A 24,576-nucleotide genomic window follows, 5' to 3' on the forward strand; every position below is an offset into this window, starting at 1 on the left:
TACCTTTAAGAAAAAATATTTATTTATAAAAATACACTGGGATCAGTTTGAGAAGTGTGGCAATAAATACAGTTCGAGGAAGAAAAAGCATTTCTACATGGATATATTATGGCACAATAAAAGGTAAATGCACCATCAATCGTGGGACTTCTGTTGGCTCAAGACTTTGTACACGCTCCCTTTTTAGTAAGACAACTATTTCTAAGAGTTTGGTCAGTGTTGATAATGGAATGAATACACAATCACAAATGCACACTTATGTCTAATGTAGGACTTACCATTAGCAAACAACACTTTAAAAACATAGTAATGATATTTAAATCACTAATGCGATGTCTTAGACTTAATTGGCAAAGACTGCATTTAACTTTAAGCATGAAATTCTTTTATCTCATCTGGAAAATAGAAAAGCTGTAAATATGTAAAATGAAGGCTTAATGTGGTATTTAAATACCTGCTTAAGTAGAGATTGTGAATGCATAGCTCCATATCAGACAACCTGGCTGTACAAGAGCACTCCCCCTTTCACAGTATTCCTTTTACTTCATATGCAGTTATTGTTTATGCTGTAGACTACAACTGTTACAGCACTAAAGGCAACTAGACAGGGAAAGGGCAGAGAAAGGAAAAAGGAATGTATGTAAGGCAATATTTCTTTAGGTACATTAAGTATAGTGTGTAGGAAAGATGGGTAACAATTCCACAAGGCTAGTTTCGTTCTTACTTAATAAAATAATGGACTAATACTGGACTTCTGATGCAAAGCTAATAATCAATGCCCTGGTCACTGTACTGACCATGGTAATCTCTTTGATAGTCATCTTGGTACTCTCCGTGATAGTCATCTGGGTATTCTGCCTGATAATCGCTATCGCTGATTTCTGACCCATTCGTTCCTGTTCCTTGGCTGCCGTTATGGATGACGGGTTCTGTTGGTGCAGCACAGTACTTAGGGTCATACACTTGTCGTCCAAGCCCATACACACTCATGCCTTTCTGTGAAGCCACTTTGTTGGTACCCATCTGTAGTGAAATGGTTGAGTTATCCACGGGTTGTAATATGTGCTTCTGATCGTAGATGTCTCTCCTGGTACCTGGTGCCAGCATACCGGCCTAATAAAACAGGATTGCAGAGGTTCGGTAAGAAGGTCAAGAGCTGTGATTACCAGATTTATGATTACAGCTAGTACACCTTACTGCATATGCTAGAAAGTAGGAATTGAAGTATAACAAAACATACTACAGCAGCACGTGCTCACTAGCAGGTAAGTCACAGAAAAAAATCCTTGTAGAAAGGTCTGGTTTATTTCCGTCTTTGGAGAGGATACACTAAGTGTTCAATCTGAGGTGGCACCCTGGAAGCAATTTCTTTGTTTGCCTCTAGTTAGTACTTGAAATGAAGTTACTGTTTTCTTCTGGTATAACAAAGCCGGCTGGAAATTTTAAAAGCATCAGGTCATTTTTACACCTTAATATTTTCAGCAACAAAGATGCTGGTTACTGATAAGAAATTGTAGTCCTTCAATTACTGCATAAAAGCACGGCTGAACTGTACTCTCTCACTCTGCCAGTTAGGACTCTGCTACTGCACGCAGCTCAGACTCTCCTGTCCCACTGGGCTCTCCCCCAGGCTGAGAGCTCCATCCCCTCGACAGGCGTCACATGCAGTCCTGCTTACCTGACTGGCGCCTTTGTTAGTGCCCATCTGTAGGCTAATTGTCGTCTGGTCAAACGGCTTATCAGTTTGCATTTTTGGATCATAGAGGTGTCTTCTAGTTCCATACGCAGTCATGCCTGCCTGACTGGCACACTTGTTGGTGCCCATCTTTATTGAGGGAAGGAAGGGGTGAACAGATTTATTTATATAGCAGATTATTTATATAGCAAGTACAGTGTAAGGAAACAAATACAGTTGGTAACTGTGATGGCTGACGGAAGATGTAATTACAGTCCATGCTTTCCTCTTATAGCTTGACCACTACCTGTAAAAAAATTACCCTTTCTCCATACTGAGCTTCAAAATGAAACAAAAGCAAGTCATCCTAAAACATTTCAGTGACTGGTGTTTTATTAACTGCATGTGCAATTAGAACACATGTATGCAACAAAATGAACTAATTAACTTTTACCCTGGACAGTAATGTTCCGCTTATACTGCCACAACATCCGTTTTAAGATTTTATGGCAGTTATTTTGGGTTTTATGACCACTAAGGAAGGTGGAGAGAAAGCTTCTACCATGTAAAGAGCTTTAGCTATCCAAAGACTCCTACTTCAAAACCACTTCAGGGGACAGAGGTGATACTGCTAATATTAGCTTTCCTTCTCCTCCTTGTCACTCTTACTGCAGATTTAAAACAAACAGAAAAAATTCCCAGGCAGTCACTTGATCTTATAAAGCCAATCAACTGCTTACAAGAATTAAAACCTCATACCTTCCTTCTATGATAAGAATATACTGTAATTCTGCAGCTGGTTTTGCATAAGCAATATATCCATTAATCAAAACAAGAAAGTTGTTCTCAAATATAACAGATCAACTCCAAACTTGAGTTTTGTACTTACCTGCAGGCCAATTACACTTTGACCAGCTTTTAGTTTTCCTGCATCAAAACTTCGTGCTTGTTTCTCTGCATATTTGACACCAAGATCAATTGTAGTATGGAAGCCTTTCGTTTTTGCCTATTTAGGGAGAAGAAAAATAAAGAATTCAGTGTTTAAATCATATTTTCTGCTCCTGGTACACTGGCTTTAGAGCCCTGACTCTCAAGTGATGCAGGTTTCTCTCTTATGGAAACTCTCTGTGCTAGGGGTGAGAGGAGCTAACAGTTCCTAAACCCATTTCAAAGTGGCACCCCAGAGCTGACCCAAGCATCCCGTCAGAAGGATATTCTGCAGGGTTTAGTGTTCTGTGAGCCTGGTTCTGTGCATGCACACACAGGTCCAGAGCAAAGCCATCTGCACTCAAAGATCCTAACTCTGCAATCAAAGATCCTAACTCTGAACTCCAAGCTTTCCTTGGAGGCAAGCAGTAGGACTCACCTCTTTTAAATGCAACCTCTGTGGTATCTCAGACTCAGAGGGGTATCTATCCCCACCTGACAGGCTGTATGTTGTTTCCTGTATTTACATGAGCGGTAAGGGTGCAGTTGGACTGGCATGTGGATTTGTGCCAATTCCAGGAGTACAAATACTTACCAGACCTGCTAGCGCCACTAGAGTAGTCTGCACTTGAGTCATATTTCCATTTTCAAAGAGATCATTTGCTTCAAAAATATCATGTGGCTTCATGCCGTAGACTTGGATGGCTTTGATAAAATTCCCAATGTTCTCCAGCTAAACAGAAACAAAAAATCCAATTTCCACTCAGTGTTTCAATTCAGAAACTAAGTAATGTTAAAGCTTTCTGGTGTTGGTTTGTTTGTTTGTTAGTCTTATTTTACACAAATTCCTTGCTTTGTGCAAACAGGACAAAACAGTTGGCGTGGTTAAGTGACTGGTAGGAAGTTTGAGATTACTTTTCATATTGACTTCAGAAATCAATCTAAGGGTTTATCTAGCCCAGCATCACTCCATCAGTGAGTATCATACTTTCTTAGAGGGAGGTTTGATGCCAAAACTGCCTCAACTGTCCCTTTGAAGAGAAATCCTACATCTAAATCCTGCTTCAAAATGGAAAATTCAACATAGTGACCACGCTATTTGACTTCAGCAATTGATAATTTTGAGTAAAACAAAACCACAAGCACATGGGTAGTAAAGACATTTAACTTGGGTTGAATGTATGACCTTGCTCACCTTCTAGGACAAATTCAACTAAGTTTCTGGGGTTTATTAGCACTTTTTAGCACTGTGCACTGTAGAAACTGCAAGGCAATAGAGTGAAAGGAGTAAGGATGGAATCTCATCTTTGCTTCTTAAGTCTTAAGAGGTATTAGAACTTTTTTAAAAAATAAAAATCCTCCATCATATTTAGAAATGTTCAATGCCAATAAAACCAAGACACTGACATAGCAGTGTTAAGCTAGACCCAGCAACAGTAAAGGCCGTCAACCCTAACCCTTCTGGTCTAAATGTATGCTGCCTTTGATAGTCCCTTCGGGGGAGAAGCGCTAGAGAGAGCACTCGTAAGAAATCACATCTCAGTATACTGAAATAAAACACGTAGCTGTAATTTGCAACATATTGTTTCTGAGTTCTGTTACACAACCATTTCTTCTGAGACTATTCAGGTCCTTTCCCTCCCCATCTCCTCAAGCTGCTTTCTCAGGAGGACACTTCATACAATGACCTTGAATGTCCTGGTGCAGGCAAGCTGTTAGGCAACCTAACACTGTGCAGCACTGCCTGGAAGGAAAACTTTGGTTGCAATTTAATAAAAAGGTTAACGGCTTTTTTTTTATCTTGGAAAAAGGTCTTGCTATATGCCTTGATGTTCTCCTTCCATCTGAAGTCTCACGTAACAGCTAAAGCACTACTATTAAATATGTATACTTAACTACCATTTATGATCAGTCTCAGGTACAGTTGCTTTCTGTTAAATGCTGTTCATGTGTGCAGTATCCTCAATTGCTGTGTACACATCGTATACAAAACTTGTTGCTATTCAGATTTAAGATATACCATATTCACAGAAAATTTGTTAATACAAAATAGAAGAATTGTTTGAGAGTTGGAGGGTTAGAGGTGTAGTTTGGGGTTTTTTTTGTTTTACCTGGTGCCAATTTAGTTTTGATTGATTAATTTTCTTCACTGATCCTGGCTGCAGCTTATTTATAAGCCTGGGGAGGTGAAAAAAAGGGAAATGCTTAAACAATAAATCTCATTCTTATATCATCTGTGCAGGCATTATATATTTTCATTCATGCTCTATTAGTTGCATTAGTTTAATCAAAATAGTTAATTTTTTGGTTTATGCAGAGTGCCTAGCTTAGATCTCAGGTCTAACAACTCTAACAGACTGTAAGAATTTTTGTGAGCCATTTGATTATTACACAAAAGAGCTTCACCACTGAATTTAGAAATACTTAGCAGTCTTTGCTGAAGCACAAAGGAGATTTAAGTTTTTATTCTTCTCCACACTTTTAAAGAAGCTGTCTCCCAGCCTACAGTCAGCTGTCTTTGATCATTATTGCTGATGTGTTTGAAGGGGAGTCTTCATAAAGTCCCTTCTTAGTTCCTCCAAAGTGGAAAACTGCTAAAAATAAGGTTAGTTAACCAACACTTACTCGCATAAGATTATGCCATCTTTTAATCCCAGTTGGAAGTTTGCACCAATGCTCAGCCCTGTAACCTCTTCTATCCAGTTACGCAGATCTTCTTCTATCTGGGGGTCATATTTCAAGGCAATCTGTAACACAAGCAGTTATAAAGTTACATCACCAGAGAAAACCACAACTTCTTCTCCTCAAATCTGTTTCAAAGAGTGTGCTATACCACTTACCCAGTACTGCATTTTAAATATCAGAGTACAGATGTAAGCCTTTATCCCTGTTACTATAAAGTTTATGGCTTTACTTAATGTTTATTTGCAAATAGTGCTTTGAAGCACTTAACAGTTCTTCCTACTGTAAGAATTTCTGGAGCCTGTCAATAGCCTTTTGGCTTTTTTGGGGAAAAAAGTAAAATTCTACTGAAGTCATACTTCAGCAAGAAGTAAGAAAGTGAATACTGTGTTATGAACATAAGAATTCTGAATTGCTATGTGACCAATACTATCGCTCAGATGTAGATTTTTACATAGTAGATTTGAAGTTATTCAGCCAAAGTTTACGGTGGGTTTGCTTTTTTAGCTTGATTATGATTAACTGAAATGACTTAGTAAGTTTTCTCCTTGTTGCTACAACATTAAGTTATCTTGCTGGAGATTCTGCGGGGGCAGAGGGGTGGCGTGGCTTTTTTGAACTTAAGCTTTAGTATGCCTGCTATTTCTCTTTTCTTTGGGCTTGCTGGAAGACTCTAATGGAATAAACTGTGATCTCATGTTTTAATTGCAAAGTTACTGGACTGTTACTTTAGGGAGACAAAACCTGCAATGGTCTTTGAAATTAAAGGCATCAAACAGAGGCCCAGAGTTGTTAGCAAGGCAACTTACAAACTCCTTTTCCAGATGTTCAGACTTCACTACTCAATGTGTCAGTTTATGCTTCAGTCAATAGAAATTAATCCATGTAAGTGGAATGCTTAAAAGCCATGAACTCCAAGGATGCTGGCAGCTAACAGGGCCCACGGTCCACCCTCTGCCCTTGACTCCCCTCCCCTGCAGAGACTGAAGAGCAGCTCAAACCTCCTCCAGCCTGAACCTGGTGCTTTTGCAATATTTTTCAATACCGACAAGTTGAGAAAAAGGGATTATATCATTGAAAGCATTGTTCCTTTTTTCTGCAAACAAAACAACCTATCTAGGCACAAGATTTTATAGCATAAAATACCTCCCCTAGTGCAGAGGTTGGCAGCTTTTCCACCTTCATTAGAGGCTGTCCTGCATGGGTCAGTGAGCAAGGCTGGGAAGGAGGGAGCTACCATGACAAACCTGACAGGCAAGTTTAGAACATACTTGAAGCATTTCTAACTAATGGAAAATCATCTCATCTACTATCAGTTACTTACAAATTACTAACAAGAAACACATGGAAAGCCATTCATATTCAGATCAAAATGTACATTTTGGACGTTATTTATATAAAGTCTTAAACTTCAGCCCAGAAAGGCCAGATATTAGCAGCTATTTATACTGCATGAGATTGTAATTCCAAACTATCTTAATTACTTGGATAAAGGCAACAGTTACATTTTGGCTTGTGTTAGTAATCCCCAGCTCCAAACTGACCAAAATAAAAATCACAGTACTCTGTACTTTAATTTTCTTCTAAAGGGAATGGAAAATTCCTGTATCTCTGGCTTTACTTCAAAGACTTGTCAGAGTAATACTCGCTTCCCTTAGACTATTTGTAATGGTGCTATGGTGCTTTAGTTACAGACCAGGATAATGGAGCAACCCATTCTCTTACCCAGCTCTTGATTAAGGTGTAAAATTTTGTGCAATATGCTGCATGAGATGACAAGTACCTCAGTGCTTAGACCAATGCTGGTCTAAAATACAAGATACCTCTTTCTTATTTAAGAAAAAAGGAGACAAAAAGCACAACCACACTCTCTGTTTATAGTGATGGTAGTAATAGTAAAGGGTGAGTAGCCCCTCTACTGAGAGGCTGCAGAAAGGTTAATGTCTTGAAAGTGGTGTATGAGGAAGCTGATTATCTTTCTGCTTCCTAACCTGGTCATTAGCTTACAACCTACTTTTCATGGCTATTTTTATTTCCTGTGGAAACGGAAACAAGGCTTAGGTGATCACAGCCTTAGTTTGTCTCACACAGAACACTTGGCAGAACTCATCTAGCTTGTTCAAACTTATGGAAGAGCAGCACTCTTGGATATAACTGAGTCAGTTATTTTGAGTGAAAGTAAGTATGTGCACAATATCCCCATAAATAAATCCCCTTAATAAAAGAAAAAAAGGAGTAAATATGGAAGCTAGTAAGAGGGAGAACCCTAAAGACTTCTGCAAGTGTGGCTATTTTAATCTTTCTTGGCAAGCATATAAACAAAAAAAATGGCAAAATTTTCCTTCATTTAACACTAAGTGCATTCCATATTTGAGATTACAACCAAGCTGAATATTAAATTGCTACTCGTATTGCTTGGAGAACTTAGAAGTAATCAAATGGAATTTTATCGCTTGTCCTGAAAAATATTTACATTATGTTGGAGAACTTGTTAAAAACCTGAGTTTTTCAAGAGTTTTCAAAGTGTCTTGGGGTACCACTACAGTGCTTATCTAGAGACAGGAAATAAAAAATGCTTATACATGTGAATAAATTTGTCTTATGGCCACAAAAAGCAATTCTATTAAATTTGCTCATTTTCTGAACTGGCTTCACTACTGGTATAGTTTGACTTAAATATGGCAAAGTTTTTGGGTTGACTTTTGAAATGGTGGGAAACCAGATTACAAAAAGTGAAGCACGGTGATAGCTTCAATCTATCTAAAACACTAAAGACATGGAAATTTAAGAATCTGGTATTAAACATGTGACAAGAAGGGGTTAAACACAGAGGGTGACATGTCCTACCACAAGGGAGACATTACCCTTACTTTGAATTCTTAGTTCTTTTACTCCCGATGGCACAACCAGAAGTTGTGTAACACTAAGTTAGTGAATACTTCATATTTTCCACGTCTATCTGAATTGTTCCAGTTTTCCTTTGATTGCTGTCTACAAGGGGAAGGTGGAAGCTTTGTTATAAATCAAAAAAATTTTATGGCTCTTTCCATAACTACCAACACTGGATCCCTTTTAAGTACTGAACCTTCATGGAAGATACTCAAATCTTACACGTTCACAGCAAAAGAAAACTTCTCTACTAGAGATGAAAGCAGTAGCTAAACAGCTTCACTCAAAGTATTCATCATTGGTGCCATGAAAAAAGCTATGGTTTCAGAACACCACAGGAAAGATTCAATTGTAGCACTTACAAAAGTTTAAAACCAGACAGCAGGAAGCAAACTCTTAATTTACCTACTTTGTTCTGACAAATATAAAGTTGTAAAAGCTACTCTTTGTAGACACTTCAGAGACATGGATTTAATAGTTAGAAATATCTTTGAAAGGAAACTAAAGTCTATACATGTGGTCAAAATTACAGGTGACCTAAGGTTGTGGGAGAAAAAGAATTGGTGTTACTTGTCTATTGCAAGTGCTTGACTGCAGTTGTCTTCGTACTCAGTTTAAAAAAAGCTATACAAAATTAGACAACTGAAAGGCAATCTTTTGAATAATTATAAATAGAAATTTAATTTTTCTACTACAAGTAGTCTTCAGCAGACTGGCAGTACCTTTCACCTTGCAACTGTAAGTTACTAGTAAGAAGAAGCTGCAGAAAAACTAGTTTCATATATTACTCTCCCTTTGGACTGGCTTTAAATTTGATTAAAAAAATTAACCTACTCATTTTCAACTTCAGCCGTACAAAACACCAACTTCAGTTAGTTAAAACTCTGCAAAATACTCCTGTTGTATGTGAACTTGTAAGGAGGGACACAGAAATCTGTAAAACTTCTCCATGCTATAAGAAAAAGTTTTGAGTTTGAGACTCTTTAATACCAGTTGACATCACATTAAATTTGGCTTTTTCCTGAGCTTCATATACATGTGTGCCATTTGAACATATTACCGAAGGACACAGATTTAAATGTATCAGGAACTATAATGTCTGAGATGCATACGCTGCTAAGCAGTGTCTGTCCTGTTCAGCCAGGATAAAAGACTGCCTCACTAATGATGCAGATGAAGCAGAAAAACGCAGTTATGCTAATATCAGTGTTTCACCTAAAAATCTCTTTTTTTTAGTATAGTAATCCTCTATTACAGATAAATTAAAGAAAACACTTCTTCTCTACCACCTAAACCTGGTGCACCTCAATTGTAGGGTTGGAGTTGGGTTGTCTTTGAGTGGAAGGATGGAGTGGGTAGAACTTGTGCCACCAAGAAGTTATTTCTTCCTCTTCTCAAGTAATTCCTATTTTAAAAGCCAAGTGTCTTTTTTGAATGTCAAACGCAGATAATAACTGGCAGGTGATGTGACATAAATACATTTATGCTGGTGTATGCCTAAGGCTAGAATCCTTAGGTTAATCTTGATTCCTGGCAACTTCACACCCTATTCTCACAGCTTGTTCTGTTCAGGTAGGACTCTGCTGCCTGGGACCTCTTACAGTGTAAAAAACCTCATTCCATCTGTAGTACAAGAACAGCATTCATCACCGTTTTTATCAAGTGTATGGATTCCTGGAAACAAATGCAGTTATGCTGGCCAGTTTCAAGGGACACAGAGAGATCATTAAAGTTGCTCAATGTGCCTGTAGCATGCTAAGTTTGAGTGATGATGTTAACAGCATTTCACACCATAAATGATATCATAGGGACTTTCAATTGTTCTTTTATACTAATCTTTTCCAAATTACACAGTACACACTGTACACTGGGGCCTGCATATATGCCAGATGTCCAATTTAAGAGTTCAGCTATCTATATTGCTGCTATTTTGGAAAAACACTATAACACCATCTCAAGAAAGAGTTTAAGCACACCGCATATCTTTTTTACAAGCCACTGGGACTAATATAAGTCTTAGGTAAAAAGCAGGCATAAAAGATATCTCTTTTCAAAGTTATCCATCATGTCACAACAACTCGCGCTTCTTCGTTCTGATGAAACTTTTGACTAAAGCTTCACACTTTATGCCCCCACAGCAGGGGTCAAATGTTTAACATGCAGTATGCTAAATATAGAGTAGTAGTAAGCATTTGGAGAAACTGCTCTCTGGTTAAAAGCTTTAACAATAAAAGCACATATTCTCAAAGTGAGCAAACAACTCTATTGCAGGAAGTGGGTTTGTCAACAAAACCTAAGACTTAAATACATATAAAATGTAGCAAAATAGGTTGTATGTTGCTGTTTTCCAAGGTAAATAATGTACAGGACCACACACAGCAAGAGAAATAGCCAGGACTTTATTCCAAGATAGTACAAAGAGGTTACACACATACTTTTTCACCAAAGGGAACAGAAAAATATCAAGCCCTAAGTTTAAGGTGTTAATATTCTCCATAGGGAGAAATTTGGAGTGGCCCATATCCTTAGTAATTTTTCAGTCAAAAAAAGATCCAGTAGAGAAAGCTTACTGGATTTCTAATAAGTATGGGACCATACTGAATTTAGTACAAGTTTAAAACCCCTAGTTAGGGTTTTTCTTATTAATTTTACTTTCACACATTTAGGTAATGAACTACTGAAAAAAAGTAAAGATAACTAAGGGAAAGTTCCAACTTTTAAGACCTAAAATTTTACAGTTTAAATTTTAAGCAGCAATTTGTCCCTATATCAACTTTTCAATTTTTATTAATTAAGAACTATTTGAGTGAAACTGAATTTTTATGGTTTCAGTCATTCCTCCAAGCATCCTTTGCACTGAAAAATAAGCACTACCCTCAGGAGTGATTTGTCTTGCAGAGATCAAAAATATCTATGTAGATACTTCTTTATCATTTCCTTGGCACTAACTTGCCATAAGACCTTCCTTTTTTAACGCTTTATGATGGTATTGGGGAAAGATGGTATCACAGCAGCAGCTCCTGGAAGCCCTTACTCCTCAGAAGTGGGAGTGAGGTAGACTACACAGCTAGCCCCAAATTATTCTCCAGAATTCTAGCTAGTGGCATCTCAGCTGCCCCATTCTGTTCATCATTTGCTGTTCCTCAACAATTCTGAATCTCACACCTAAAATTTACACAGCAAAACATCTGGGACAAAAAAAAGTGTTAAGAGTTTACTGGTTATGCAAACGACCAAGAGAAAGGCCCAGAACAGTGAGTGCTCTTCTTGTAAGCAAGAAGGAAGGTTTTCTAGATGTCTTTCTTTTTTTTTAATTTTATAACTGACTTAATACTTCCTGGTTACATTTCTACAGTGTAAATAGATTACTGTACATAGCTAATCTTCAGCTTCAGAGGTGAGGGAGAGTGACAAGGATATAATCAGCATTTTTCTGTACAACAGTTCTAGCTGTCTGGCAGCAAAGTGGATATTTAGTCATAGAATAAATAAGTAGCCCACTCTTTAAGTTGAGAGAGAGAACCTAAGACAGCAGGGAAAATAGAAGGCTTTGATTTTTACTGAAAGTGGGTGAGAAGAGGGAGCAACAGGGTACCAAGGTTGTTGTCAAGTGGAGCTTCTTGCCATCTGAGCTACCAACCTGACTTCTCATCATAAAGACAAATGAAAATTCCCTGTTAATTTCATGTGTGTTGACCAGGACTGCATGCAAAAAAAAAAGTCAGAGTAGGCATATTTGCGCACAAGAAACCAAAAGGTAAAGTGAATGTAAAAATCAAGAATTGTTGGAATGAGTCAAGAGGAGGCTTCAAAGATGATCTGAGAGCTGGAGCACCTCCCATACAAGGACAGGCTGAGAGAGTTGAGGTTGTTCAGCCTGGAGAAGAGAAGGCTCTGAGGAGACCTTACAGCAGCAGCCTGCCAGTACATGAAGGGGGCTACAAGAAAGCTGGGGAGGAACTTTTTACAAGGGCATGGAGTGATACGACGAGGGGGGATGGCTTTAAATTGGAAGGGGGAAGAATTAGATAAGACATGAGGAAGAAATTCTTCACAATGGGGGTGGTGAGGCACTGGCACAGGTTGCCTGGGGAAGTTGTGGCTGCCCCCTCCCTGGAAGTGTTCAAGGACAGGCTGGACGGGGCCTTGGGCAGCCTGATCTAGTGGGAGGTGTCCCCCACTCATGGCAGGGGGGTTGGAAATGGGTGATCTTTAAGGTTCCTTCCAACCCAAACGATTCTATGATTCTATAACTCATGACTTGCCAACATCTCACTGTTTTCTCTGGAAATCAAAAATTGGCTACAACCTTTAAAGGAGGTATGCATGACCCTTAATCCAAGATTTCTGGCACTCTTTGCATAGGCCCAGTTTAAAATCTATGAAGCAAGAACAAGCCATTCCTCAAAGCTTCTAAGTTATCTTAAAAGTAAGATACCTGTAGTCATGCATAGCGTTTGTTGCCAGATCAGCAGGCTGGAAGAACTACATGTTTTACTCCCTCGCTGGCGACTATGATTTTGTGACAGTTTGCAAACTAGTCAAGAAGCAAATGCTACCATCTTATCTCTGAGAGCGCACCTCCAACATACACCTGAATACTGGACTGAATACTGGTAGCCTCTCATTCTCCACAGCTGCACTAGTGCAATGCTCTCCCCTATTCAAATCTTTCTACCAGTTTTTCTTATAATTTCTTATCATAGTCTCAGCTTTCCAACTTATAAATCAAATTCTCCTTAGTCATCAGCTTCACTTTTGACAGCAGCACCCTCTGGTCCTGCCGCTATGCATTTTACTTCTTGATACTGTGTCCCTTTGCACGGTGTCTTTAGTCAGTGTATTGCTGAACAGTTTAAATTTCCTCAGAGAAAATGGTTTCAGTAATATTCACTACTTATAATTTGGAACCATTGCTGTTTTCATTCTAAAAAGCACTAGGATATAAAGTTACTTCTTGGCTAAGACAACATTAATCCAACTTGGTGCACAAAAGCCTGTTACATCCTGAGAACAGATTTCCATTGCTTTAAAACCCGCCCCTGGTGTGACTGCCTTGAGCATTGATACGACACAACACATCTGACCAGACTGTGACATCAGCAGCCCTGATGTCTTCTGAAAAAACATGCTGAGCACTGGCACTGAGAAGACCGGTAGCCTGTTGTACTGACAGCCTTCAGTGGTACTGAGTTGTTTTCGTTTTGTGGAAAACGAGTAAAATAAATTTAACTGAACAATCTGCTGCATAAACAGCAAAAACTAAACAAAAATTCTGAAAGGATCTCCTAAGACTAGTTCTGCTTTAACTCTGGTGGAACAGTGGTTCTCAAAGATGAGATGGAGCCTGCAAAAAATTAGTAACATCAATAATTGTTTTATCTTTCTGAAAGCATTTTCCTATCCATTGCTACTTCAGCAATCCAGGAAATTATATATTCTTTAAAGCTTACTTTTATCCCCCAATACAGCAGTTTTTAAAATATGTCACATTACAAGCAAACTATATTGTGCCTCTGCAGTCCTTCCACATGGCCCAATTGCATTGACAAGTCTTCCAACTTCATCTTCTGAATAGGACCAAAAATCTGATTATTTTTGTCTGAGTCTCTCTTCACACCTCTTCTCATCTCTTCAAACCCTCTTCACACCTTTTCTCTTCTCTTCAAACCCTCTTCACTTACCAATAACAGATGGACTGTGTTTTACAGCAGCAAGTGGCTAGTTAGCAACTCAAACGTATCTCTCAAAAAAGTGAGCTACAGGAAATTGAAGGCTTTTAATGCAAGCTTTGCTAAATGGTAGTCAAAATACACACTGTCTGTCTCTTCAGCAAAGGCAGTCTATGATACATTTTCTCAATGCCTTTTTCAAAAGTAAACCTCAAGCATCTGCTGCTTTCATACCTCTTTTCCCCCATAAAGTAATTTCAGACACTTCACTGTTCACTGCCACTTGTGATCCTAGGTATAGGCTTGACTGAAAAGTGAACCAGATAGCATGGCAGGTCCCAAGGTAATTTGCATCCCCCGGTTAATAGTGCTCAGTGTTTACCACCAACTGCTCTGATCGTATCTGGTCGTCTGTCAGCCTGCTCTGATTTAATTCCATTAGCTCACATTAGCAGAATAGGCTAACTAAGGTGCCTGCAGAAGTATTTACAAGGAAAATAGAGATTTCTCTCAATCTTACCTCCAATCCATCCTTGCACAAAATAATTCAGTCTGCTGTAAAAAACATGATTTCATGATTTCTTGAGAAGTTCCTCAGCTTCTACTGCATAACAAAGTCTGCCTAGATTTATCTTTCATATAGTTAGTAGACTAAAATCCCAGAATTCAAACATAGACATCTTTCTGGTTGATGTATTTTCCCCATATCCAGTTATCTTAGCAGAAACATAAGATATGCAGATTTCATAACCCAAGCTTTAGAAAACCTTGCCTATTAGCTGTTGCATACTGTTGTTTTGCTTTATTACCACACAAAAAAATGGAAGAATGAATTCAGCGCTAAGAAGGAAACAAAAATCTGTTTCTGGGTATATCTCTGACCGGCTGAGGTTCAATAGTTGATGCACAATGTACATTATATTCCAAATGTCCAAAAATATTTTGGATGTATCTAGCCATGCGTGTTGTGTTTTAACCACATGAAAAGAGTTATAAGAAGAGTGTAATCTACAATCAATGTGATTTCTTTTACAAAAAGTGATTACTATAAACATTTTAGAAAATGTTTATTCAATTTTGTTATAATATCCATCTTTAAAGGCCTATCACTCAAATTTAGAAGGCTACTGAAGAAAGTCTATGAAAAAGTAATACAGACTACTTGAAATTTATATAGCTCCTCTGGCAGTTCTATACATATAAAATCTGCAGTGCAGACAGTTGGACAGATTGTTTTTTAAAGTTTATGATTAGATGAACTTTTAGCTCAGATTTTTATTTAATGAAAATGTAATTAAAGTTATATAAAAATCAAGCCATACACCAGCCATACTGAAGTTTATAAGAATATATATAACCACTGTTAAAACAGAGAAGGCAGTCAAACTCCTAAGTAAGTGGTTCTTATTAAACATAACGTAGTAACTTCTAAATCGACATTTGCCAGCAATTAGGCACCAGCAGAAGTAACTGGCAGGGGTGGATAGGGGATGCACATATACACTGCATTCAAAACTGTGATGCTACAAGGTAGGTTGTGGTATCATTACACTGCACACCCAAATTCACTGTAGGTTTGAAATACAAGCAGCAGTATGTGCGGGCAATGGTATATTACAAATGAAGGGTAAGAGGTCCCAATCCTAAATTCCTTAAGGTTCCATTAATATTCTGTGGAACAAAAGGTTTAAGTGCCTTGATTGAACTCTAACTTTGTTAGTTAGGTTTTGTCTCAATTCTCTTCCAACCACTCAAAAACTAATTCTTTACCTCTGGTGTTTAATCTAACAGCTTTTTTGCTAATTTTTTTTAAATAAAAACCTGATAGATTCCTTCCAACAGAAGTACCTTCACACGCCACAGACACCTTCATACAATAATTTATTAATAATAAAGGATGCAATCAAGACAGACTATAGTAAAAAACGCAAGAGTTTTATTTTCTTAGACAACTACTTGTACTTTTTACTTTTATTGAGGCATGATTAACACAACAATGCCAGCGAAGTAAGGGGATAGCTTCTTGCAAAAATAAGTGAAGAACATTCAGTCTTAGAACACTAGGTGTGTCTGAACTACCTATGCTTCATTGACTTAACACTGTACTTACTTTGACACATACAATGTAATTTCAAATTGATCCCACATAGTGTTATAATGTTAACCAAAACAGTGACTGCTCAGGCTGGTCAGGCAGTGGGAGTCTCAACAGGAGCTGCAGCACAGGTCCTGTTCCAGCACATCCTTCTGCTTGGTGTGCACTCGTCTGAGTTCTGTCTGACTCATGCTCTGTCCATGCTCAGCATAGAAGGGAAACATTTTGGTGGAGCCCCCACTAAGAGGGAGGTGAGAACCGGCTTTCACCTTGAACATCTGAATAGAACCAAATCCCTTCCCAAAATTCATGTTGTTATTTCTTATCTTTTGCTGGGAAGGCTTCTAGCATTTAGTCAACTGACCAGGAACAAGAGAAAAGTGGTTTTCAATTAATTTACTCTTGTCGAAGCAACACCAGGAATACTAAGATAATGCTCTCTGTCTATAAATAAGAGACTGTAGTGGTGGAACTATCGACAGGAAAGCAATACATAAAAATAACAAGAGAACTTTCTTAGCAGGAAATCAAAGTAAGGTTTTTTATAGCAGTAATGTCCACATTTACTCTGGGAATAGCTGGGGTCCAAGCATGCAAAGTAGGGTAGGAAGATTTGTTTAGAATCCGTCTATAACTAAGCCACCTAGGACTTGCAGTAGATCAGGTCCCACCTTTGTGAAAGCATTTCAGAACAGCAAAGACGTGCCTAAATACTTGTGCCTAAAACTAGGAAAAGAGTTAGTGTTCAAGCCCTGCAAGGTGTATGCTCAAACCACAGTATCATTTCACTATACCTCTTCAGGATTACTCTGTAACCAAAAGGATGTCTGCCTAAACAAAGTCCTCAAGAAAAATTCCATTTAGGTCCCAGAAAACCAGGCCAAGGCTTGGAACTGAAGCAGCAAAGGCATCAAACGGTTAAAGTCCAGTTTCCAGGAGGGAGCAGGATCAGTGACCAGAGGCAGTTCAGGCTTCCAAGGCATAAAGCACAGTTTGGTGAGAGTCCAAGCAGGGCACTAGACCGTAGCTGTGACAGCAGCACTTCATGCCTCACTGTAATGGTTTGCTCTTACTGCCAGCTCCTCCAGCGTGACTAATGCCTTCAAGTCTTTGTAATTTATACATCCAGAATAATTTCTGCTTCAGGTAAGAGATGGTTTTCTACAAGCAAAAAGCAGTTATATGTTTCCTCCTCATATCTACTAAATACTTCACTGGTTTAAGAAGGGTTTAAAAAAAAAGGGGGGGGGGAGGAGTTGGTTGAGGGGTCTGTGAGGAGCTGTCTGGTAATTTTTAAGAAAACAAACCCCAAACATAGAACCACCCACCCAAAGAAACTTAAAACTATTTTTGAGAAAAAACACTAATTCAAGCCCACTAAACAGAAACAACAAAATAAGTTGCTCTGAGGCATTACTGCATTTTTAAGCAAAGAGTCCCTCTTGAAGAAAAAAGAAGGATTTTCACATGATCTCACTTCGAAAAAATCTGTTTCAAATTGCCCTACGTGTCCTGGCCCCAAGCCTGTTTTTACTGAAGGCTTTTCCTGTGGAGTTCCATAGGGGATGGGAATCTCTACAAAGTTTGCCTTAAAAGGATGTGTCAGATGCACAGTGTGTATGGTGTTACGCAGCTACAGAAGCTAACAATTCTGAGTACAGAGAAATTTCTGTCCTTTAGTCTCCAAGGCAAATTATAAATCAGAGGCAAGAAAAAGCCTTCAAATTAATGTCCTTACAAAAAAAGCTGAGGTAAGAAAAAAAAAAATCGCTGACATGCTGTCATCCCAAAAGAATGCATGCATGCATGCATCCAGCTTTTAAGGGTATTGACTCAGCAACGGAGCTAAACCAGGTATTTCTCTCTAAATTTTAAACTGTCTAACTCTGAAACCACACAAAAAGCACATTCATCTGTACATTTTAAAGAAACAAGCAATACTGTAACGCAAATTAGACTTTTTACTTCTGAGATGACTAATCCCATTTAATCATCATGACTGCCAACCCAATTTGCTTTCTTCAGAGGTGTTCTGGCTATAGGAGGTATACTGTGAGCTTGCACGTAAAGGATGCAAGACTTGATACTTATCCCACACTCTTAAACATTACCCACAAGTTTAATATTTTTCTGTCATTAATAAACTTTTAACTTTAAACTTTTTTTATTAAAAGTTTATTAATCTACCAGAAACAAAGTCGTTAGAGCACATTTTATAAACTCATGGAAAGTGCTCTAAATTTGAAAGTGCAGACAGTGTAGTTGCTAAGATTAAACATAACAGAAGTTTACTGCAAACATCTTCACTCTTAATTTACTTAGGCACCATGTTTTGTTGGTGGCAGCGCTAGCAGTTTCTATCTGTGCTGTCCTCCTGCACACAAGGGAGCAGACGGCTGAGTGCCCCACCTCTGCTTTGATGTTCACAAGGCAGCGGCAGCTAATCCTTGCTACGTCACACCATTCATCACCCTCCTAGAAAAAATGGTGTAAGCCAAAAGACAGGACTGGAAATTTTATACCTCACACTAGGCTTAGCACAGGGCAGCGATACATGTCTTGCAGGTCAAGAATGGCTGTGCAGTGTTTCAAGTGACAGTTTTGAGACACATAAGGACTCCAAAAGACAAGTGTCAACTTAGCAGTGACGTGTCAAGGTTTACTGGGGATTTAAACCATTGAGGAAAAGAAATTAAATCCCATCTCGGTGGTTTACAGCAGCACTTTCACAGGGTCGTTTAATCTCACCTACACAGGGTCTACTGACCCGTGAAACTGGACATAGGCCATGCCTGTCTGTGGGGTTCTGCAAGGGCTCCAGGAGGCAAGTACCTTGTTTGTGGGCTTAGGCAAGTGTGCAGAACAGGCAGTACTTGGCAGACAAACACAGGAGGTGTTAATTAGATGGCTGGGGTGCTAGCATCCAAGTTGCCAGCAAGGAAAATGTTTCCATGGCAAATAACTTGCTTTTGCTGATCATAAAAAGAGATGCATCATAGGTATGAACTGTCAACTCATTACCACATAGGCAGCATTACCATTAGTTTGTATCTATTAGTAAGTCTACTTATTACTGCTGTAGCGTTAATACTTCTATTGGAGTAGCCACAGGACTGGAAACCCATACCTGATACCCGCTCAAGAAAGCAGACCTCTTCTGAAATAGTAACAGTGAAAATGGAAAATGCATTAGACAGGCAAAGCAGATACATGGAGGTAGACAGTAAAGGATGAAGATGAATAGACACACAGCAGTTAAGATTCTCCACTGCTGTAATGCCTCCCCGCTTCTTAAAAAAAAAAAATCTAACCAAAACATGTACCTATTAATTAAGGGCTGCTGCATTAATACCACTTCTCAATGAATATTAGAACCCTTCACGCACAGGAGCTTACACTAGGAGAATACAAACTAATAAGTTTAGTAACAAAAGGCTGAACTTATGTTTCAGCAAATGAGGCGGCAAACATTCTCAGAAGTATAAGAGGCTCCGGCCCAGAAAAGGAACACCACAAAACTTCGAAGTGGAGGGAAGCATGCAGCGGGGGCATTTTCTAGTAAGCATTGTTGAACCTAAGCTTCTGAAAATTTAATATTGTCAATCAAGGTAAAACGAAGCACCAGGAAGAAGTAACAAGCAGGGATGTTGTAAAGTAGGTGGAGAATTCTCATCATTTGGTTGCCGATACATTAAACAAAAGCATCTGAACACTAACAGCCAAAATACAAGTTTTCATTGTTTATATCACTAACGTGTTTTACATGACACATGCAGTTATTGTGCCAAACATTGACTGACTGCAAGTTTAGACATGGAATTATTCCATTGCCATAATTCTGCTTTGTGGACAGTTTTGCTGTTGACTCAGTTATCAAAACTGTACCATTAAGCACTATTCTTGTATGATAAATGTATTCTGTGCATCTAGCAGACTAAACCTACAGCAGAAGTTCTCACTCAGCATGTCATTAATTTTTGTGTATCACAATTATAAATGAGGTTTGGGAACAGCTACTGAAAAAAAGGATGCTTGAAGATTAACACACAGAGATTTCTGGAAGACAATTGACATAGAAGAGAAAGTTATGAAGGCGTTCATTCAAATGGCAGATCTGTTACTGAAGCCTGCATCCAGCTAGAGAAATTTAACAGTTCTTCAGAAAAAAAATACAGAAATTGGACACAAAGGTAAAAGGTTCAGTCAGTGCTATGGACAATGAAACTGGTATTATTTAGCTAGTAAATGTTAACTCCAAGAACTATGATCAACTATCAGAAATCATGAATAAATTGGAGCAAACTGAAGTTCAAGGCTTGATCATGTAAAGAAACTTTATCATCACCAAACATTATTATATGTGGACCATAAAATTCAATGAGCAAGCATAAAGGTTTGCTAAAGGAAAATAGTCTAGAGGAAGCGTGGAAGGGTAAAACAAGTATATAGCAGGAACAGTTACATTTTAAGAAAGAAAAAGGTATTATTACTGTTTTCAAGGGCGGGTAAGAAGGAGGAAGCAGAGGGACTAAAAGCCCAACTACAGGCAGCCAAAACTTCGCCTTGTTATTAAATCCCCAATTAAAAAAAACCTCCAATGTAATTATTTGAATCTGCTTCTTAATTAAAAACATTCATAAAAGGGTAAATTCTGGACAAAGAAGTTAAATCTCTTTATTTGGCTTGCAGCAAGTAAAATACAGTACAAGAATTTTCTCCTTAGCAGTTTCAGGAGGAATACAGGAATTGTACCTAGGACCGCTTAGTGTTACTCACCATAGACTTCATTTCTTCTTCATTAATTCCTATTTGCCCTTGAGAAGGAAAGCAGAAAGCACTACTGCCCTTGCAAAATAGGAGATATTTTGTTTACAGACTTCATTTGTCTACCAGCCTCCAGTTTAAAAAGTTTGTTTCCCTTCCTTTTCCAAGTACTTGACCTTTTGGGGTGGCAGCTACAGGGACAGACTAACTCGCCCCAGTTACTCTGCTGGCTTTAAAACCTTTGGAAAACAGTACTGAGCAGTGCCAGAGATGGCTTGGAACAAAGAAAAAGACTAGTAAAGACACAGGATAACCAAGTGCTACGCAAAGTTTAAGTCCCCATACAGACCACACTTCTGCCCATCCTTCCATTCGCAGGCAACAGAGATGAAACTGGCAGCGTATCAAACATAAGCGGGGGAAGGAGATAAATGCCTGTCCGATGTAAATAACATTTCCATGGGAAGGGTGGAGTCACTAGGAAGCAGCTGAATGAACTAGAACCTCTCCTTCTCCTGTCCTGTTTGCTCCACACCTTATGCAGCAAAACAATGGAGCAAAACCTGCTAATTTCTTACCTACCTCAGTTGTAAATCAGAGGCAAATATAACATCAGTGTGTAGCTTTATCTAATTGCATCATCATCTCAACCTATGCTGACCTCATGTATTGCAGAAATTCTCCCACTGCTTAAGAGGAAAATTATTTATTGCCTGCAGAAGAAACTATCCATTTCAATCAGCTTAAAGGGCTCCTCACTGAACATTTGTTTTGGATCAAGTATCTTCTGTGATCTCAAGTAAACAGGGAATCAACTTCAAAGGGGTCTGCCTACCTACACATTTCTCATGCGGACAAGTTTCCTTACAGCTGAGAAATGATACACAAATTCTTGGTAGGAACAAGGAAGAGAGATCCATAACAGAGACCAGACACCTTATTAATGTGAACTAAGGTAAGGAGCAAAACAAGAGAAGGGTGGAGCCTCAAAAGGACAAAAAAAAAAGGAAAAAAAAACCTCCTAAACACCAAGCCAAAAGATTTTAAGCTTAGAGACAGAATCTTAAACATCAATTAAAGAAAATTCTTATAAAGCATTAGAACATGTTATATTCATCAATTCACATACCATGGCAAACCAAAGTCTCTCTGAACACTAACACAATGCCAAATAAGAAAATAAAGAACAAAAACCCAAACCAAAAGACTCCTCTATCCAGCATAGCTGGGCCCTCGGGCAGCAGAGCTATCAAGACATCTGTTTTCTGTAGAAAAACACTGCTTGGGGATTAGATCTGAAAATTTCAGACAAGGGCATCTGACACTCACCATCATTCAAGCAGGGAGGTACCACAGCTACTTAAAAACATTACATTAACACTACATTAAATAAAACAAACAAAAAAACCAACAAAAAACCAAAACACCAATAGTTTGCATGAAGGTCAGCATATAAGAAAGCACGATTAAAATCGGTACCAAAACATGGCCCACCAAGAGTTGGAAACTAGATGGTTATTCTTCCAATCTTTATAAGGATCTGGAAGAAGGACTTTCTGATTTTTAGAGGCATTATTATCTGATCCTCTAGATTTATAAAGAAACAAGGACACACCTAATGCACAGACTCATGCAAGATACTAGATAGGAGATACACAATATATCTCTCTATAACATAGCTGCTTTGAAATTTGACCTCTTACAGCAAGAGCAACATTCTCAAAGTTCAAAGCCATATATTTTGCTTGAGTATTTGTTTCTCATTGTGGGGTTTTGTTTGCTTGGATTTTTTAAAGGTGATGAGTTGATTTGTCTTTGGTGTGTCCGAATTATTTTTTTATGGCACTACTGTACTGATATGTCCAAGGGCTGCAGCAGAAGCCTAAATACAAGTAGACTGAAGCTGCCACCAAACATCCATTCTTCTACAATAGTTGCATTAAAGAAGACAGAGAAAGTCAGTGAAGGAACAGGCACTGGCAGGATGCAGTAGAAGGCCCTTTGCATAAAGGTGTGACATAAACCAGTTTCAAACCCTCTGTTAATGCAGGGGTTTGGAACAATTACTCTCAGAAGGCCCTAAGGAAGCCGATGACAATAAGAAATTGAAAGAAAGAACAACCAACTTCTTCCCATCTTGTCCCCATAAAGGGATCACTGCTAAGACTATATGATTCTGTCAATATTTTTTAAAGTAGAAGACCATTTACTTCCTTCCTAATTCACATGCAGTAATACACAACATCTGTTTTATTGTCTTTTTCTAGACTGTAACAGAGTAGCTAAATCACTAAGTTTAGGCATTGGAAGCAATTGGAAGACATTCGGTTACATGATGTCATCAAACTTAGCAGCAGAAGCCCACAACCACCCCGAGAAAGCGAATGCAGAAAAAAAAAAGTATATTTTGTAAAGTGTCCAACGTATTAACTTAGACTTTCTGCATAAATTACAGTGTTTAAAGTGAGCTACTTTCCTCCCTCCTCCCCCTTCTACTCAGCCACAAGTAAAACAGGATTTAGGGATCTGCTGAAGCCTGAAACCAGGCGTGTGTGAAATAACCAGTTATTAAACACCGCATTTAGAATTTAAGCCCGAGAGTGAAGACACAGGGCACCAACTCATCCCTGGGTATCTGCCAGTGCAATTTATTTTTTTTTTGCACATGCTTTCCTTCTTGCCGGTTAAGTGTTCACAGAATCATAGAATCACTGGGTTGGAAGACTTCTGAGATCATTGAGTTCAATCATAGTTATCTGCCACTAAACTATATCCTCAAGTACCTCATCCACCCGTCTTTTAAATACCTTCAGGGATGGTGACTCCACCACCTCCCTGGGCAGCGTCTGCCAGCGCCCGATGACCCTTCTGGTGACATTTTTTTTTTGCTAATATCCAGTCTGAACCTCCCCTGGCGGAGCTTAAGGCCATTCCCTCTTTTCCTGTCCCCTGTCACTTGGGAGAAGAACCCAGCTCCCTCCTCTCCACAACCGCCTTTAAGATAGTTGTTGAAAGCAATGAGGTCTCCCCTTAGACTCCTCAAGGCTAAACAACCCCAGCTCTCTCAGCCGCTCCACCTAAGGCTTGTTCTCCAGCCCCTTCACCAGCTTTTTGCCCCTCTCCGGACACCTCCGGAGCCCCCACACCCCGCTCGCGGCGAGGGGCCCGGGGCCGAGGGCGGTGCTGGCGGTCCCGCCGCGGGGCGCAGCCGGGGGCGCCCTTTGTCCCGCCGAGCCCCGCGGCGCCTTTGTCCGCGCGGGCGGGGAGGGGCGGGCGGACAATGCGCGCTCTGTGCGGGGCCCGTGACGTCACGCGGATGGAATGCGGGAGGAGGGGGGGGAGGGGAGCCCCGCAGCCCGCCCGCCCGCGACCCCCGCGTCCCCAGCGCGCGGAGCGCGGCCGCCGCCCGCACCTTGTTCTTGACCTCGGCGGAGAGCCCGTAGGAGGGGCCCTTGTTGAAGTGGGTCATGTCGGCGGTCTCCCCGCTTGCCTGGCGGCGACGGTCGCGGGCGCTGGCGGCTCCGGGCTGAGGGGAGAGTCCGCCCGCGGCCGCGGAAAATTCTGGTCCCTCCCCCGGCGCCCGCCCCGCGCCCGCCCGGCGCCAATGGCCGCGCGGCGCCGCCCCCTCGGCCCCGCCCGCCGCCCGCCCCGCCGGCCCCGCGCCGCGAGACGTCAGCGCCGAGGAATCCGCGGGCGGGGCCGCGGGGAGCCGGGGCCGGGGGCGAGGCTGCAGCGGGGCGCTCTGACAATTAAACGCGCTGTCCCTCCGGGAGCACGTTTGCGTTCGAGCAGCGTGGTTTTTTTTCCGGACGCTGTTCGTTCTTCGGATAACGGCGCGTGCGGTGTGAGCCGTGCCGAGCAGATGCGGCTCC

At 39.9% G+C, this 24,576-nt stretch overlaps 1 protein-coding gene across 1 annotated transcript; it reads right to left on the minus strand.

Moving 5' to 3' along the window:
* Positions 1 to 24,269, minus strand: CNN3 (calponin 3). Its single transcript, XM_069862145.1, has 7 exons — positions 24,117 to 24,269; positions 5,228 to 5,349; positions 4,714 to 4,780; positions 3,198 to 3,335; positions 2,565 to 2,681; positions 1,679 to 1,825; positions 1 to 1,113 (listed from the first exon to the last, which is right to left on the minus strand). Exons 1-7 carry the CDS (start codon positions 24,171 to 24,173, stop codon positions 766 to 768), a joined length of 996 nt encoding a protein of 331 aa, XP_069718246.1. The 5' UTR covers positions 24,174 to 24,269; the 3' UTR covers positions 1 to 765.
* Between the last annotated feature and the right edge of the window lie 307 nt (positions 24,270 to 24,576).

Source organism: Phaenicophaeus curvirostris, chromosome 8 (genome assembly GCF_032191515.1).
Source record: "Phaenicophaeus curvirostris isolate KB17595 chromosome 8, BPBGC_Pcur_1.0, whole genome shotgun sequence".
Lineage (NCBI taxonomy): Eukaryota > Metazoa > Chordata > Aves > Cuculiformes > Cuculidae > Phaenicophaeus > Phaenicophaeus curvirostris.